The 18,717-nt window shown below is 44.5% G+C and overlaps 1 protein-coding gene, 1 long non-coding RNA gene and 1 pseudogene across 2 annotated transcripts in view; 1 reads left to right on the top strand and 2 right to left on the bottom strand.

The window, feature by feature from the left end:
* The window catches only part of TMEM123 (transmembrane protein 123), a 47,518-nt gene extending 37,743 nt beyond the window's left edge, over positions 1-9,775 (bottom strand). Inside the window, exons 1-2 of the mRNA XM_036324580.1 lie at positions 9,474-9,775; positions 5,610-5,666 (exon numbers count right to left, since the gene is read on the bottom strand). Coding sequence (XP_036180473.1) covers positions 5,610-5,666; positions 9,474-9,573 — 157 coding nt within the window. The 5' untranslated portion in view covers positions 9,574-9,775. The remainder of the gene's footprint in view (positions 1-5,609; positions 5,667-9,473) is intronic.
* On the bottom strand, positions 6,159-6,308 carry LOC118665594 (annotated as a pseudogene).
* On the top strand, positions 7,431-11,178 carry LOC118664469. The gene is made up of 2 exons (XR_004970324.1): positions 7,431-8,920; positions 10,587-11,178. It is a non-coding gene; the product is annotated as an uncharacterized LOC118664469 (long non-coding RNA).
* The last annotated feature ends 7,539 nt before the right edge of the window (positions 11,179-18,717 follow it).

Genomic DNA, 18,717 nt, shown 5'->3' with positions numbered 1-18,717 from the left:
TGGTTGTCCCACCAGGTGAGATGAGAAACACAATGGCAGCTCTTTGGGCAGAAAGGAGTCTGGCTTTTGACTGTTAAGTACATTTGGGAAAAGGATTGCTGGGCTCCATGGGGAAAATAAGACTAGTATTATATACATAATGTTTAGACTTTTAGAAATCATCTACATGTCTTAGTTTTATTCTACAAGAAATTTTTTAAAATATATTTTATTGATATTTTACAGAGAGGAAGGGAGAGGGATAGAGAGTTAGAAACATTGATGAGAGAGAAACATCGATCAGCTGCCTCCTGCACACTCCCTACTGGGGATGTGCCCGCAACCAAGGTACATGCCCTTGACCAGAATCGAACCTGGGACCCTTCAGTCCGCAGACCGACGCTCTATCCACTGAGCCAAACAGGTTAGGGCTCTACAATAAATTTTAAGCAACATTACACATTAAAAAAGACACAGACAAGCAAAAAGAGGAGGAGCCAAAAAGTTAACGTCTGCTACCAACTACTGCTTAACTCTAACCAGTACATCAAACAGTCTCTTCTTAAGAACTTTACACACGTGGGAAAGTTACTCGAGGAATCTTTATGGATTACTCAACACGAAGGGTAAGTCTGAATTTCAGTCTGCGAGAAGTCATGAGAGGGCAGAGCTAGCCTGCCAGCTTTCTCTGAAAAAGAGTCTAATAGAAAAGATACAAAAGGAAGTGAGTGCCATGCATTCAATCCCAGCTGGGCCATTCTCCTACTCAAACTGGAATTCAGATTCAACAAGGACCTACTGTGCAGCCGGTGTGTGCTGGACCCATCACAGGCTTTATCGAAAGACCAAAGGAGGCAGGAGTCATTGGTGGGCTTTTCTGCCCCAGGCCCACTTTTTGGGAGGGCAGTGAGGGGTGGCTGTTTCATCATCTATACCATCTTTTGTTTTTCTTGCTTTTGAAAAAACATATTTTGAGAATGGCTCAAGCTTTTATTTTTCTCTAATTTCTGTTGCTGCTTAGTCTTTTTTCAGCATTTCTGGGAATTTTGCATGTTTTCTCAGTTCATGTACTCCCCGCACTGGGTGTTTATCTTTCCGAACCCTAGTGCTCGCTTTGGCAGCACATATGCTCTCTCTCCTGACCCTGGTTTATCAGACCTCCTCCCCCTGCCCGCCGCCACAAACCCAAGCCAACATTCACAATTTCCTGGGTTTTCCCAGAACTCATTCAATAGGCTGGTTACTCAGCCCGCCTCTCTAACCCTTAAAACGTTAAATGTTCTCCTTTACAGTCTTCACTATACTAAGCACAGCAGCAGGTCTTGGCCTGAGTTGGAAGCATTTCGTTGGGCCCTTAACGGCAACTTCAGGACAGAGGCACGCTTCAGGGAAACACACCAGAACCGGTCCATTTCATTATTACACCTGCTGCCCCTGGGATTTGGGGAGTGTGCAGGTGCACAGTGGCTTAGAATCACACATCGCATTTTAATGCTTTCAGAGCTATATCCCCTTCAAGAAAGAAAGAAAGAAAAGAAAGAAAAGAAAAGAAAAGAGAAGAAAAAAGAAGAAAAGAAAAAAGAAGAAAAGATCCAGAGAAGTCAATGAAGTTGCCAGAATCTACATTTCCTGCCTTCTCTTTGGGAGCCTCTCCTGTTTCAAAATATAAATCTTCTATCTTAAATACTGATTCTGTTTCCTAACTTCCTAGATGTAATAACGTAACTGCAGTACAGACGCACCTCTGTGTGCCAGCCGCAGTGACCCATCTGCCTCTGCTCCCTGGTCATTCTCTACCACATTCATATATAGATACATTTATTCATTCTATTCTGTTTATTATTTTTTTTAACTCATGATCTCAAACCATCTTTGTTGCTGCTCTCCTTATAGTCTGGATCTCCCCACCTGGATATAAACTTCATGTGAGCAGGGATTTATCCATCTTATTTGTCACTGGATGCCTCAGCCTAAAACCGAGACTGGCAGTGTGGGCAGTCAAAACAAACATCTGTTCACTGAATAAGTGAACATAATATTGCATGATTTTCCTACTCTACATTCCTTGAGACAACATCTGATGACGTTAAAAATTACTAGCAATTTTCACATGTAATCTCAAAATCATGAGCTGAGCACAATCAAGTCTTTGAGTTGCTGAGGCAGTTTAAGTGCAAGCAAGTTCTTCATAGCAGTTAGAGAAATTCTTTCCTAGTGCCAGTTACTCAGCCCCTTATCTCTAACCCTTAAAACGTTAAATGTTCTCCTTTATCAATCTCTACTTAAAAACAAATATCAGTATCTATAGGTCTGACTGTTTTCCTATCTGTCTGTCTATCACCATCTGCACCTAAAGCAACCAGTCAGGCCACTGGTTCTTGTGTTACAGCAGCTTACAACTGAGCAGCAAGTTTCCATTTAATATTTCTTTCATACACAAAATATTTTACCTAAAATAAGTAGAAAAAGGTGGTATGAAACATGGAGTTATGTACATGATGGATTCTTCCCACTTTAGTAATAAGACTTTTAGTGTTTCTATTGGGGGTAAAAATTGGACTACAAAATTATCGGAGTAAGTTGTTCCCAAATTTCCAATGCCCTCTTCCGCAGAACTCTAAGCCCAAGCCATGTTTATCTGCTCAGATTTGTACGGCCCTGCCAGGTCTATGGAGAAAGCCCACCCTATTAGAACAGCCCACGTGACTGAACCAAGGCTGGGTTACCAAGCCAAAGGCAATCATGTACACATGGAACATTAAGGGAGAAACTGCTTTGGTACAAACTATGCCCAAGAAAGGAGCTTCAAACTGGATGTAAGCACCCTGAGCCCCTCAGATTCCTCTTTTTGGGGAAGCATCAGTGCTAAGCAGTCAGAGCAGGCTGTATTCCAAATGGCAGTGAGCCGTTGTCCTGGCTACAGATGAGGCTTGTTTTCCTGAACCATGCCACGTTCTCTTGCATCCTTGCCCAGACTCCCGTTACTAAACATCACCTGGGTATGTGCCTTCCTTGCACCATACAGCATACATTCATCCACCCACAGACCTGAAATATAAACCGCCTAACTTTACATGAAACAGGGGAAACCATTTTCTCCATAATGTGAAAACACGAACAAGTCCCTGCAGAAAAGAATGTCAAAAGTAGGGCTGTTCTCGAATAACGATGAGGGCATTCAAAAAATAAAAGAACCGTTACGTGCAATTCAGTGGTATCATTGGAGAGTAACCTTAATTCCTGCTTCTTTGACCGCAGGTATCTATCTTACTCTATAAACAAGAAGAAACCTCCTCTCCCCGCACCACGCGATAATAATGGATAAGATGAGAGCATGGACCAGTCATGTCTGCAAAAATGTATGCAGTGGTTCTTTAATAAAGTTAAGCCAGCAATTATACCAGTAAAATATGTTTCTGGTTCCATAATTCAGTTCAACCAACATGTGTGCATATCTGCTATGTATCGGGCATCGTGTTAGGAGCTAGGATGAATAAATCATTATACCACTTCCAAGGAACTCAGATGGAGGCTAAAAAAAGTAGAGAAGAAAGATATACTGAATCCAATGTGGTAAGTCCTACAGAAGTGACAGGCACTTCATGTGCTAAGTAATACTGCTGGCAGCCTCCACTTTTTCCTGAAATACACATCATACAGGAGTTCGCCGAAGGAGGATGTTATTTTCCTTTTGGGATTGGTGCCAATTAAACTGGGCGAAATAGCACCAAACAAACTGGTAAACAGTATGTTCAAAAAACACGTGTTTCAACAATTAGAAACATCCGTGCTACTCTAATAGAGAATATTAAGCATCACGTCCTAGACAAATTCAACATGTTACATAAGGGTTTTCAAGATTCAAAGAAGATTCAAACACTTCCCGTAACTGTTATAGTATCACAGTTATGGGAAGTGTTACACACTGAACAACAAAAATTGTTTATAAAACCTTATTATCTGCTCTTGTTAGAAAAAAAATTTGAGGCCATGCTATCTCTTTTTTTCCCCTCTCAATAAATCTCCCTGAGCTAGAGGAGCATTCAAAATCCTCCCACCAACTCTGCAGCTGTCCTCAAAGCACTGTGCTGATCTTTAACAAATTCACAGCTGATGTCAGCAGTGGTATATCTTGGCTGAAAAGTGTTTTTTAAAGTTAAGGCCACACCACAGCTTTCAGGATATTCAGCAGTGCAGAATTAGAGTTAATAAGGTCAACAGGAAAAGACACCTATGAATTTAATAAACTATTTTAAGAAAACCCTCCCACAGCTGCCCAACAATAACCATTATTACATTTTGGGGAAATCTATCTAGTCTTCCCCTCCAATTAAAATGAGTCCGTAGAATTACTGAAACTGAAATAAAAGTATATCCTGACTATGTTCAGCCAGCAACCAGTAGGAAAAAGGCACAGATAACGAAAAAACACAGAGGTAAACCAACAATGTGCACTCCCTGGAGCACTGGTACACCCCCGAGAATGAAACTCTACAAAGTTGAACAACAATGTGAATGTACCTATTGCCACTGAATTCTATACTTTAAAATGGCTCACATCATAAATATTATGTTATTTTTCCACAGTGAAAACAAGCCTCACCCCCCCTCCACCCGCGCCCCCCCCCCCCCCCAAAAAAAAAGAATCCAACTAGCCAGGGCTTGGTCCATTTTGCATCCTTAGCATCTTCTAGTAGAACATGTCAGCACATTAGAGACACTCAATAAATATTTGGTGACTAAAACTAGGGTCTAGCGATAGGATCTGTGTACCTTTCCCCTATTTCTACCTCAGTCAACTCTGAAGAATAAGGATAATAAAAAGATAACCTAAATATTGCTTACAAGAAACCGATGGTTTACTACTGATATTTAAGACATCAACCTGGTTCCTGTATCTTCCCAGCTAGTGAACTCAGAATTCCAAGGAGAAATCCACTTGTCCCAAACTAAAAGCACAGGGAAAATGTCTCAACAAGTGTTTCAACAGGGAAGCAAGATGGGGGTTGGGAGGACTGAAGTCGGACGGTCTCCTTAGAGCAGGGGTCCTCAAACTTTATAACAGGGGGCCAGTTCACTGTCCCTCAGACCGCTGGAGGCCGGACTATAGTTTAAAAAAAAACTATGAACAAATTCCTATGCACACTGCACATATCTTATTTTGAAGTAAAAAAACAAAACGGGAACAAATACAATATTTGTATTTGCATGTGGCCCGCGGGCCGTAGTTTGAGGACCCCTGCCTTAGAGTCTGCCACGGCAACTTAAGGCTGTCCTGGCTGACCAGCTTAAAGAGACTTGTTTCCCCAGCAAGACGAGCAGACTTATATATTCATATTTCATATGCATAGGCAGAGTGTAAAACCTTCACACCTAAAAATGTGCTTTAAAACAGTATGAAATCCTAACATGTTTGAGAATATATTCGCATCTTCGCTAGACTGAGAAAGATTATTCATCCAGTGGACTCTATCATTTATTGATGCCTACTAAGGGCAGCCCTTGAGATAGGCTTTAGGGATTCATGAATAAATGATGGTTAAAACAGGTCAGTATACCCGCTTTCACGGACTTTCCTGCTGATATTACTTTATGTATTCCAGACAGATAAAAATCCCTTTTTAACATACCTGTTGGCTGAGTAGTAGAGGTATGGGAAAATGTGGAAGGTTGTCCGCTTGAAGAGCCTATAAAAATAAAAAGCTTGTGATTAATGGACATATAATATTTAACTAAGAACACTGGCAATATATTGTGGTGGAGGTGTGGGGAGGGTAGATCATTCCACAAGAAGTTCTAAGGCCTACTTTTGCCACTGTTGCTATGAAACACACTGTCAGTAAATCTGTAACTGCATTATTGGTTTTTCAAGAAGAAAACATACAGTTTATGGAACAAACACTTACATAGTACTTACTACAGTAGGTGCCTGCCACTGGATAATTACATAATAGCTTTTCCAAAATTCATTCACCCCCATGAGGACACAGTGACGGGTGAGAGAGAAACTGATTTCTGCCACTACAACCCTGCTCTTCTGAGTGGCGTGGACGATCAGGTCCCTTTGTATTCATGGGTGCTTCAAGGGTTTGTACCACCAACACCCCTAACTTCATACAATTTAGAAAAGATAACTTCACATTTAATGGAAAGCCTTCTCAGTATGATTCTTAATTTTTTTAGGTGCCCCAGGCATGAAACAGCTCTGCCCACCAACACACACAGGCATCAAGCTGGGATGCACTAAGGACTGCGTGTCTGCTTTGCCCCTGACCAAATATAAGAGCAACACCACCAACCAGGTGTCTCCTTGTCCACTGCCAGGGGGTTATGACTCTTAATTTTTAACTGGCACCTAAAAGATTTCGAAAAGGTTTAGAAGAACTCTATGCCCCAGTTAAGCATTTTTTTCAGTTGGTTTATTCATCTTGAGTCTTTGTATAGACTACACACACACACACACACACACACACACACACACACACACACACCACCTGGAAAGAGAATAAGTGTGCTATTGTATACTTTTCACAAAGGTAGCCTTCCCCCAACAAAACAAACAAACCCTCAGAGTACAACGGGAGGTAGGCAATAACAAGTTTGAAGGATCTATCTTAATTGCACGTGCAAATTTCTTCCTCTTGATAAACTATAATCCACACACACAAAAGATTAAACTTGAAAAAGATCAAGGTCAGTAGACCATACAGATGTATTCAGCAGTAGGTATCAAACAAATGTCCATGTTATGAAGAGCTTAGGACATGCCAGGCCTCCTGGGGAGCATGTGACTTGCATTAGCTTATCCAAGCCTCCCAACAGTTCTGAGGTAGGAATATTGTTTTGCAGTGACAGGAACTGAGGCCCAGAAAGGGCCACTCAGCTTAGTAAGTGGCAGAGTCTGGATTCGGACCAGGCTGTTTAATTCCAAAGCCTGTGCATGTGAGTGCCAAAATGGAACTGTTGCTTTTCTACTATAAACCCGCTCTCCCTGTCTTCCCAGTTGTTCCACCCCAAACCAAGAGGTCACGGCTTGATTCCTGCCTCTTCTTCATTCCACCATCCACCTCCATCCAATCCAATAGCAAGTGACTTCAGTTGCACCCCCTGAGAAGACAGACCTAGAACCCACCCACTCGTCTCCACTATCAGGTGCCATCATCTTTCGTCTGGACCACGGCAGGAATCTCCTGTTTCTGTCTCCCAGCTATTGTCACTCTTCCGAAGGATGAGTTCCTGGTAACCCATTTTTAATTTTTTGCTTGAGAAAGAAGACAGACTCTTCCTAGCTTTACTAACTTTTCTCATTTTTTCAATAAACATGTCTGAAGTATCTACGTGGGCAGGCACTGTTTTTATATCCTGAGAGTTTCATGGATAACCATAAGTACAAGAAGGATGAAGACTTGACAGAAAGAACAGGTATTCAACTGAGTTATAATACACCAAATTGGAGGGGTGTGTGTGTGGGGGGGGGGGGGGCGGGCAGTTAAGTTCATTATGTGGTATGGACTCAGTATGGATTTCTTCATTTCCTAACTGGGTACCCATTATGGTGGCCTTTGAAACCTGTGACTCGCTTTAGAAAGTCCCCGTTATTTGAAGTGTCATGTTCTCCCCGATGCCCCACTCCCTAGCAGTCTGAAGACAGTTTGACTATGGTTTGCCTGAGATTTGATAGATGCAATCAAGAACTGGAAAGAGCCATCTCCTGGCAACGTATTTGAACTCTTGAATACAGCATTTCTGAAGTCACCTTAATCCTTGGACTTTTTTGTTAAAGAGTTCATAAAGCCCCTTCTTGGCCCTAAGGCTGTTCAAGGTGGGTTTCTGTCACTTGCCACCAAGAGCCCTAAGTAACAGCCCCTCTCCCCTGCCCTCCCTCCCTTATGTCTCTCATTGCACTCCCACATTCTATCCTGCTGGCTTACTTGTTCACGGTCTCCCCACATCCTCCAACTGAGGATATTTATGAAACTATGCAACAGACTGTGAAGGATATTTTAAAAGAGGAATTTCAATAATGTTTTTATCTTCTCCCACAATATTTTGGGCAATGGCCATATTGTGGATTTAAGCATTCTCTACTTGAAAAGCCAACATCACCCAATGAGGCAAAATGGTTGAGAGTTTGGATTGTGGCCTCTGAAATCAAACATGTATCAGCTGTTTTACTCAGAATAAGTTTGACAATTTTCTAAGCCTCTGTTCATTTATATAATGGGGATAATACCATGAAGATTTGATGGGATGTGGTATGGACCTCAATTAGCATAGGTAAATAGAAAAAATGTCTAGTATCAGGATGAACATGATCCTTTTGTTAAATGATCTCAAAATATGATCTGCAAAGCCAGATTGTCACATGCACAATTCAACAAAACAAACAAAAAATTCAGCAAAAACAAACAAAAGTTATTGTCTCCTCAGATTATTCTAGTAAAAGCAGGTGCTGTGCCTCTTCATCTGGATAAAGCAAATCTCAGGCTAAATATACAACAGGTGGATATAATTTAAATCCATGAAACACTTTAGTCCCTTAAAGCAACTTATTCTACTTTACTGACCATTACCCTACTTCTAGAATAGTTTACAAATAAAATGTAATACACATAGCAAATCCCAGTTTCCTGGCCTTATCCAAATAGGACGTTTTCAAGGCCCCAAAGGGCTAAGGTCCTGAAGGGAAACCCCCTTTTCTCAAAGAGAGAGAAGTAAAACTTATTTTGTTCTGACCTACTGACCGCGTCGCGGGCTCCAGGCGATCGTCAGCCGTGATCTTCCGGCCGCACAGCTGATGCGCGCCCCGGCGGTTAATGCCGCACAAGGCGCAGGGGGCGCCCTTCCCAGGGTGGCATAAGCCTCACCTGCTCCGCGAGGGCCGGGTGCGCTTCCCAAAAGCTCCCACCAGCCAATGAGCCCCAAAGTCTTAACTTGAAAGGTGAGACCTTGGGAATATACATCGTCTGTTTGCTACTACGTTAGACGGTCAAACGCCGGGGAGACTCCTGAAAGGTTCCCCAACGAACTCGTAGACCTGCTTCCGCAGGAACCGGTGGACATATTTTCAGCCCCGCCTTCCCCCTCCAAAAGGGAGCCTCAGATCAAGGGAAAGGCTGGAGCTCAGCTCCAGGGAGAGGCTGGTACAACTAACTCGAGCCCCCCGCTGAAGGCCCGTCCTTGGGTAGCTCCACAGGTTACCCGCACTCCCCCAGGTGCGCCACCGCCGCCTGCAGAACAGCCTGGGGGGAAGGACCGGGCAGTTTCTCCAGCAGGCGGCCCCGGGGCACGTGGGAGCCGGCCGGAGCCTCAGTTTCCCCGAGACCTCGCCAGACACCTCCAGGCTGGCCCCGTGCGCTCGGCATCAGACGCGCAGAACTTTCCTTACAAGCTGATCCCAACTTGGAAACTCCCGCAGGCAAGCGCGCCTTTCCCCCTCCCGCCCTCTCCCTCCCCGCCCCCGAGACGCGGCCGGCGCCCCCGCCACTTCTCACCCGCCGGGTCTTCGCTGTCCACGACCACCTTGAGCAGCGCGAGCACCAGCAGCGTCCCCACGATGAACACGGCCCAGCTACCGCGCGCGCCGAGCCCCATTGTTCTCCGGGCGGGACGCGACGGCCTCGAGGGTCCCCAGCGGAGGCGGCGGCGGCGCTAGCGAGAACGGCCCTCTGCACGCGAGCCCGCCCGCGTCCTCTTCCGCCGCGCACGCCCCCCTCCCGCCACCTGCCCCCCAAGACCAAAGAGGGCGCGGGAGTCCGGCTGGAGCGCGCGCTGCGTAGGGAGCCCGGGCGGTGGGACGGGGCGGGGCGGGGCCGCGGGGGCGGGGGCGGGGGCGGGGCCGGCAGGGGGCGGGGTTTGCGGTGCTCGGCGCCCGGACTCCATCCGACCGCCCCCTCTGATGTGCACCCGTGAGCCCGTAACGCTCGAGCAGTTTCCTTTGTTTTCGGAAATGGCAGTTTTGTTCTCCCCGATAAAAGCGAGCGCCGCGGCCCCTCCGGATGCAGAGCCCGCCGGGCTTCGCTGAGCCCGGAAGGATGTCTTTGAAGAGCAGCTTTCTCGTGAAGCACGGGGAAGTGGGCGGGGGGTGGGGGGTGGGGAGTTGCAGGCGAGGGCAGCAAAGCAGGGAGGTGAAGGGAGAGGCTCAGAGTGGATGGGATGCCCTCTGCGAGGTCCTGGCCATCAGCGTTTTTCTTTCTTGACCCAGCCTAAGTTGGGCGGGGAAGGGGGGGATGGTGATGGACAAATTCATTGCTTACGTTCATATGTAAAACACATGATCTCGATACCCCAAATTGTACCCCATTCTCTTCCACAGGTTCCCTGCATTTGCTGTATTGGTGCAATAAAGATACATTTTGTGCAAAAAGAGATCAGTGGAGTGGGCAGGGATGAGGGGTACAGAAGAGTTGGTAGCGTTTCGCAGGCCAGTATGCCACCAAGGCTGAGGTTGCACAAATCTAACCTGGTCTTCTCGCCTTGGTGTCAGCTGTCCCAGTTCAAATGGAATAACCTGCTTTGAATAGTTTTTGGTTAAGCCCTTGGTGCCATTTCTACTCACCTGTTTTGACTTGCAATGCTTCTAAAATCTGCATCTTGTTTCCGCTCAGAATTGTGACTGGACCTGTAGCAACCGTGGCTGATACAGGAGCAAGACAAAGATTGAGTTCTGGTTTGGGACTCAGCTGAGATGGAAGACAGAAGGACCCAGGGAACTTAAAATCAAGGAGAACCCCTCATTTGCAAAGCTCTAAATGTTGCTGATCTTTGGTATCTGACCCAGAGTTTATGAAATAAAGGCACAATGCATTGCAATTCCCAAAAATGTGTTAAGAAAGATAGTACTTTCTGTTCTGAGGTAAGTCTATCAATGTGGAGATCACCTGGCATGGAGATTAACTTGGGCAATTTATCCTAAAGTTATAAACTTCCACCTGTTGATTCAACCAAACCCATAAATACTCCCTGGCTTCCACCCTGGGCAAAAAGCAAGTACTGCACATTTAACTTTCGGTCACCCATTTAATTGGGGGATCTGGTTTATGAATAAATTGTCCTGGTGACTGCTTACCACGTTGTCCAAGCATTTCCCAACCCAGGCTCTAACGACCTTCCAGCCTTGGTTTGACTGCCCATGGACAACGATGCTTCTTGGCATTGGCACGCGTTGTTTTCTCTTTCTGAAAAGCCCTCCTCCTCTTCCATTCTCTTCACCAACCCACATCTAACACATCCTGTAAGACCCAGTGTACATCTCTCTGGGATCTGGAGTGGAATATGAGATGCCCGCCCGCAGAAGTGAAAATGAGAAAGTATGGAGGACGAGATGTCTGCTTGACAATTTCTCCTGGGACTGACCGCGATGGAGAAGCTCTCAGACCTTCTCTGCTGTCTGATTTCTGTGCCTCAGAGAGGAGTGAAGCCTCAGCTTCACTTTGATAATCGCATAGACCTGTGGGTTGGCCGTGTTTTCTCTAGTCTGAGGAGAGGTGAAAAGGGCAAGGCACTGTGTCCTTTCTGCCCTCTTAGGAACTCCCGTGAGAGGTCTGGGCTCCCGGGGGAAAATCTAGCTGGAGTTTTGTCTCAGGCTCTGCCCCCATCACTGCATCAACACTTCGCTTTGGTGTCAAGAAAGGTTAAAAAAGCAGCATGGAAGCCCTCGGCGGTCTAGCTGTCCCTAACTTTCCCAGCCTCATGTCTGGATCCTTCTCTGTAACCTCACCAGGCTACTGAAAGTTCTGCAAATATGCCAGGGCTTTCCATGCTCCTGTGTCTTTGCTCCTGTTCTTCCCTTTGTCCCAGAGGCCTTCTGACCTCTTCTCCTGGGCAATTTTCACTCATCTCCCAAGACTCCTTTCTTATATTATCTTCTCCCCAACCACCTGGGCAGATTAAAAAAGAAAATATATATATATGTATACAATTGATTTCAGAGAAGAAGGGAGAGGGAGAGAGAGACAGATACATCAATGATGAGAGAGAATCACTAATTGGCTGCCTCCTGCATGCCCCCCACTGATCGAGCCTGCAACCTGGGCACGTGCTCTGACTGAGAATCCAACTGTGACCTCCTGATTCATAGGTCGATGCTCAATCACGGAGCCACACCAGCCGGGGTACCTGGGCAGATTTTTGTGCTCTAATCTCTGCTCATACTTTGGTCAGTTTGGTCTCCCTGCTTCCACCTGCTTCCCTTCTAATCTGTTCTTCACACGGCAGCCAGTGTGATCCTTCCACAAATGTCAGATCAGGCCATTCCCCTGCCACCTTTCCAAGTCCAAAGCCAGGGTCTGGGTCTTCATGGCCTGCACGGGCCCACATGACATGGTCCTTGGCTGCGGATCAGTTTCCATCCCAGAGCCTTTGTGCTTGCTGCTCCCTTGCATCATTCAGGCCTCTGCTCATCTCAGAAAAGCTTTCCTTGAATACCCGAAGAGTTTTATTTGTCTTTGTAGCAACTAGTGCTGTCCATCATTATGCTCATTTATATTTATTGTTTGTCTCTCCTGCAAGGATATAAGCTCCACGAGCACAAAAACCTATGCCTGAATGCATAACTCGTGTTGAGCTCCTATCACATATTGCTATGGGACAGTGGACATCTGTCTTATCTATGGATCCCCATCATCGTTTGAATAGCTTTCCTTTATTTAGAACTCAGACCCCCAGCAATTGGGCTAAACAATGTGACTGAGGCTCTGCCAGTCCGGTTCCCTCATGTGAAACATAAACGCAGGTGTGAGCAGCCAGAGGGAACAGGCTCTGTGTGGCACTTCCAGTTTCCTAAAATGGGTAATGGCAGAGTTGGCCGGTGTTGGCAGCAGCACCGGCAGTTTCTCTGTGGTTGCAAGACCGGGTTGCCAATGCCGAAGCAGCATTGGTAGGGAGCTGCAATGGATACCGTTTCCCCACTGGACTCATTCCGCAGTGGTATGTTTGTTTGCACTGTTCTTGGAGGCTTAGCTTTAGTCATGATTCTCTACACCCTCCGACAATTCTAAGAGCTACCCAGTATCTTCAACACACTCCTTTCTACTACATCAGCAGGAGTCAGCTTTTCTTTCCCACAACTAAGGATCCTGACTTTATACAGCTGACTGTGTCTTCCCCTCCAGGAGGCTACAATCTCCATTAGGTGATTTACTATTATCGAGTGCTTACTATGTGGTGGAAAATGTCCTCACAGAGCTCACTGTCTAATGGCAAGACAGATACTTACAGTCCAAAGATGTGATCATGGAAAAGCACACACATTGGAGCCAGGACCTGGGTCTTCATGTTTGTATCCGAGGGTCTACACTTCCCATCAGATTGAAATAATTTTCTATAAATTTGGATGAAGATAAACAGAACAGAAAACTTCTGGTACTCTACTCCCTTAACAATGTTCTCTTTTCATCTGTCCTATATTTCCCATATGTCTGTGCTTTGACTTAAGGTCAACTGAGGGTAGATCCAAGGTTGGAACCATGATTCCTTCATTCGTTCAACCAGTCAACATCCAAAAATGTATTAAACACATGACCTGTACCAGGTGTTATGCTAGGTGCTGGGAATAAGACAGAGCTATTTGCCTCATAAAATGGCAGACCCCCCAGTGAGTGTTTTAAAAATAAGTTGGTTTCTAGAGAAGAATGGCAGAAGCTGCTTCTGATAGGACTGTACAAAAGATACTGAGGTTTCATCGTTTCCCACTTACTTATACCCCAGAGTAAATTTTGATTCATTTAAAAAGAAAGAGGTGATAGAGGAAGGCCCATCTGGCTTGCTGTCCCCAGCTGTGTATAAATCAGTCTGTTGATAACTCAACATACACATGAGGAACAAAACATAACCTGGCTGACTTTGAGCCTGTGAGGTAGCCGCAAATAGGGCAAGGCAGTGAAAAGATTTAACATACGAGCATAAGTTGGCCTGTGGTCATTTTCGTTTCTGCCCATTTCCTGTCAAGTTTCATTTTAGCTGATTGACAACGTGTCATAAACTGTAAGTCTTTACACTGAAAGCTGATTTATTGTCCCCCCCACAACCCCTCTTCCAATCTCTGCTTCCTTTGCCTACATGCTAGGTCCCATTTTTCTTGCATCTTCTCCCCTCTCCTTTAGTTTTTACTTCCTGTTTCTTCCCTCAGAGTGTGAAGCTATTCAATTAATCAAAAAATGTATGGATATCTATTTTGTGTTCAACACTATATAGGATTCTTAGCTTAAGACAAAAGCAAAAGTAAACTTTAAATTGGGAGACGTTCCAACCCCTACTCCCATATAAGCATCTGAATCAGAGTAACTTGAAAAATGCATAAACATCCAACAATTTGAATTTCTAGTGTTGATGGAAGAAATCGTTTTGTTGTTAATCCTCACCCAAGGATATTTTTTCCATTGATTTTTAAATAAAGTGGAAGGGAGGGGGAGAGACAGAGAGAGAGAAACATCAATGTAAGAGAGACACATAGATTGGTTGCCTCCCCCACGCACCCCAAATGGGGCCTAGATCGATCTTGCAACGGAGGTACACGCCCTTGACTGGAATTGAACCTGAGACTCTTTAGTCCGAGGGCTGACACTCCAAACATTGAGCAAAACAGGCTAGGGCTGGAAGAAATAATTTTTTATGTGTACTGTAAAACTTGAAATACTCAGGAGCTGAGGGAATATGTTTATTGCTACTTCCAATTCTGACCTGTTAGTCCCATTAGTCCCAGTAGTTTTGTTTTAACATGGACTTTTCAACTGTGTTTCCTGTTGAACTACCAACAACTTCTGTTGTAGACTCACAAGTTTAACTGTTGTATCATAACAGTATTATATGTCAGCAGAGTGGTTATGACCTTTATTGATATAAAAACCAAATATTTAGTAAAAAAAACAAAACAAAAAAAACCCAAATCTATAAAATAAAAGCCTAAGCAACCATGATGGTGGAATGACTAGAAGGACTGGTTGCTATGATGTGCACTGACCACCACGAGGTAGACACTCAACACAGGAGCTGCCCCCTGGTGGTCAGTGCTCTCCCACAGGGGGAGTGCTGCTCAGCCAGAGGCCAGGCTCACGGCTGACAAGTGCAGCTTCGGTGGCGGGAGCCTCTCCTGCCTCTGGCAGTGCTAAGGAGCAGCAAGCGAGTGGTAAGGAGCAGCGAGCAGGCGGGTGGTAAGGAGTGAGGGCTCCCGGACAGCAAGAGGGCACAGGCCGGGCGGAGAGAACCCCCCCCCCCCCCCGCATGAATTTCATGCACCGGGCCTTTAGTGTAAAAATAAAACAAGTAATAGTAAAGGACAAACAAACAAAAATGAATAGAGAACAATGAGCTCCTACACAATTTTTTCTCTTGAGACAAGGAGGCCAGAGAAGAAAGGGCCCTGAGTAGACTACGGTTTTTAAGGAATAACTTCTCAAAAAGGGAGTGGGGGGCTGTGTCTGAATCCCAAGGATCTGGTTGGTAGAGAGGTGGTGATGGTGTCTTTAGTATGAGTCCAAGGCAGGATTATGTTGTGCTAGGAAAACAGTCAGAAGATGAATATGGAGTCAGAGGCTGGGGGTGGGCACAGGGAAGCCCCATGGTCCTTTCCATTGTGAAGTCCCAGGATACTTATCAGCTCCTACTTTGACTCTTTTTTTCTTTTCTGTAGGAGGCTACATGGATTCAGCCTACCTTCCTTTCCTGTTTAAAGTCACCACCACCGATCCCATCCTTCGGTGTTATTTCTTCAAGCCTTCACATATATGTTACAAGTCCTCAGGCCATTGTTCCTAGCTGCCTCGGAACATAAGTACTTTCTATAGAAAGAGTTACATGGCTAATCATGCCAGAGAAATTAAAAAAAGATTAAAGCAGCTATTGTGAGGAAGTTAAAAATAATCTGAAATAAAGTTCTTAGAGTCTCGTTCCCTACTCAGTATTTCTTATCTTCCGTCTAGGAGATAAAGGAGTAGAACTTACCATTTATTCACTCAACAAAATTTTGAACAATTGAGTCATTGAAAATATGCATGTAAGAAACAATTAGAAATAAATGTTGTGCAGGGAAAACACAGCAATGTGATGGAGGACAGCATAACTAATCAAGGAAGTCCTCTCTAAGAAGGTAACAGTTAAAGTGAGTCTTTAGGAGGAGACATGTAAAAACCAGGGGGAAGTACATTTCAACCACTTGATGGGAACTGAAAGACAGCCAGTGTGGCTGAGGCTTGGTGAGTAAGGGCAGAGAAGTACAAAATGAAGTTTGGGGCTTTTAAGGTCAGGAGTTTGGATTTTTATTTGAATATGATTGAAAGCCATTCAAGAGTTAGTGAGTGACATCTTATGATTTATATATTTTTAAAAGATTACATCAGGGGCTATAGTGAGGAACAAGAAGAGAAACAGGGAGTCCAGTGAGGAGGCTGTTGTATAGTAGCTTGAACTTGGGTAGAAGTAACGAGAATGGAAGAAGTGAATGGATTTGAGATGTGGATTGAAGGTGGAATTATTGGATGTGATGGTTGAAGGAAAGTGATATGAAGGCTGACTCCTAGGTTTGTGGCTTGAGTAACTGGATGAATGAGTGGCAACTCCACATCCCACATTGCGGAATACACACACACTTTCCAAACTCTGTCCCACTGTCCTTCTGTCATTTCTGAAACCGTTTTAGCAGCCTCTACCAAGAAAGCATACAGAGATAGCCAGAGCAGAACAAGTTTCAATAATCATCTGTTGGTATCTACATGGAATAAGGAGGTAGCTGAGCAGTACTAGGTGTTACCTAAGGCAGTGCTAGGTGTTACCTAAGGCAGTGCTAGGTGTTACCTAAGGCAGTACTAGGTGTTACCTAAGGCTATCGTCACCCAGGAGTAGTGCACTTTGTGTACTACCTGAGCTGAGGGGAGAGAGGAAATAAGAAATATAGTTAGATAGGTGAAACAATTTTTTAGGATGATACTAGTGTTGGGAAAATAAAACAGAAAGACTCCAACAAAAGATCCTTCTGTGCCAATATAGAAGAGAAAGAACATCGTTTTAATTGGGTAAGCATTATCAGTGATAACATGCATGCAAGGTAACACAAAAGTGACTACAGAGTCTGGAGAGACTTTCACACAAATTTATACAAAAGGGTAGAAGAGATCAATGAAAACTTATCTCCATAACAGATAGGAGGATGTATTTTGTGTTTGTCTCATTATACCCATGAGAGATGTCTGAGCTAAATAGAGTTAAGTGTTTACAGCTTCAAGGGTCAGAAGGACTATGACTTTGTAAGATCAAAAGGTCAGACTGCCCTGGCCAGTGTGGCTCCCCCATTCGATTCTAATTAGGGCACATTCCCAGGTTGCGGACCTTTGTGTACAGGAAGCAACCAAACGATGTTTCTCTCCTTTTCCATTCCTCTCTCTCTAAAATCACAATAAAAAATATATATTAAAAACAAAGGGTGCCCTAGCAGGTTTGGCTCAGTGGATAAAGCCTTGGCCCTGCGGACTGAAGGCTCCCAGATTCAATTCTGGTCAAGGGCACATGCCTGGGTTGCAGGCTCAGTCCCCAGTGGGGGGCGTGCAGAAGACAGCCGATCAGTGATCCTCTCTCATCACTGATGATTCTATCTCTCTCTTCCTCTCCCAAATCAATAAAGAAATATTTTTTAAAAAAGGTCATTTATATCAGGCCTATTATGTCCTCAGATGACACCATAAAGAGGAGAAGGTAGAGGGGCAATGATCTCCTTCCTTAAAATTGTTTTCATTAATTTACTTTTACAATTTGCCACATATTTTTTCCCAAAGAGCTTCCATGTAGCCCCGCATAAATAATATATGAGAATTTCATTGTGTAATAAGAATAAAAGAAAAGACCATACATTACAAGCATTTGTGATTTCTTCCGCCTCCTCCCCGTTCTTCTCCCCTCAGTCCTAACTCCTGTGTCCCCTTCCAAGAGAGGGGCTAAGTGTGCCAACTCCATTCATCATTCATCAATGAAAATGATGCAGAATCAGAGACTGAGGAGAGGCGGGTGAGCTGAAGAAGTAAGAATGAATGCCAAGATGATGCAAAGGGCTGTCATTTATTAGCTGGAAGGAATAGGAATAGAAAAGCAAAAGCAAAAGAAAGGAAAGAGAAGCAAAACCAAGAACCACAAAGAACAAAGTTTAGGGAGAATTCCTGGTGATGATTTTGAGACTGGGGCTTTCAGTCAGCTGTGGACTTGAGGCATATTAAAGTGAGAGGAATGGGTTGTTTTAAGAAGTGCTGTTATGGGTTACAAGTTGAATTTCCTTTCCTATTCTTCAAGTAATGGAAATAAAGATTCAAATGACTGTTAAATCATCTTTGGTTACGGAACCAATTGCTTAGAATATGAAGCCCTGCCAAGACCACCGTGGAGGGCCTGGGTTGGGTTACTCCTTATGGAGACCCAGAGGGGTGTTAGCCTTGAAGATGACATAAAATCAGTAAAAAATCACCCCAAAGTCTTTACTGAGTGCCTATTGGGTTTGTAGCAATCCATGAGGCGTGGAGGAAGCAACCAAATAGCCACTGAAGCTCTTATATAAGCAAAACATTTCCATGTGACAGGTAAGGGGTGTCATAAGACTATGTGGGCTGTGAGTTGGTAGGAAGGAGCACTAACTGTGTTAGGGGCTTTCCTAGAACTCAGTATCTATTTTCCTTATAGTATTTTTTAAGCTTGCCCCACCAAGTGGTAATACTTTTCTTAAGCTTTATGATTCTATGATTCTAATTATATATAACAAACAAA

The sequence above is a fragment of the Myotis myotis genome, unplaced genomic scaffold, assembly GCF_014108235.1.
Source record: "Myotis myotis isolate mMyoMyo1 unplaced genomic scaffold, mMyoMyo1.p scaffold_m19_p_10, whole genome shotgun sequence".
Taxonomy (NCBI): domain Eukaryota; kingdom Metazoa; phylum Chordata; class Mammalia; order Chiroptera; family Vespertilionidae; genus Myotis; species Myotis myotis.
Note: the sequence above shows the minus strand (reverse complement) of the source record. Positions and strands in the feature narration are given on the sequence as shown.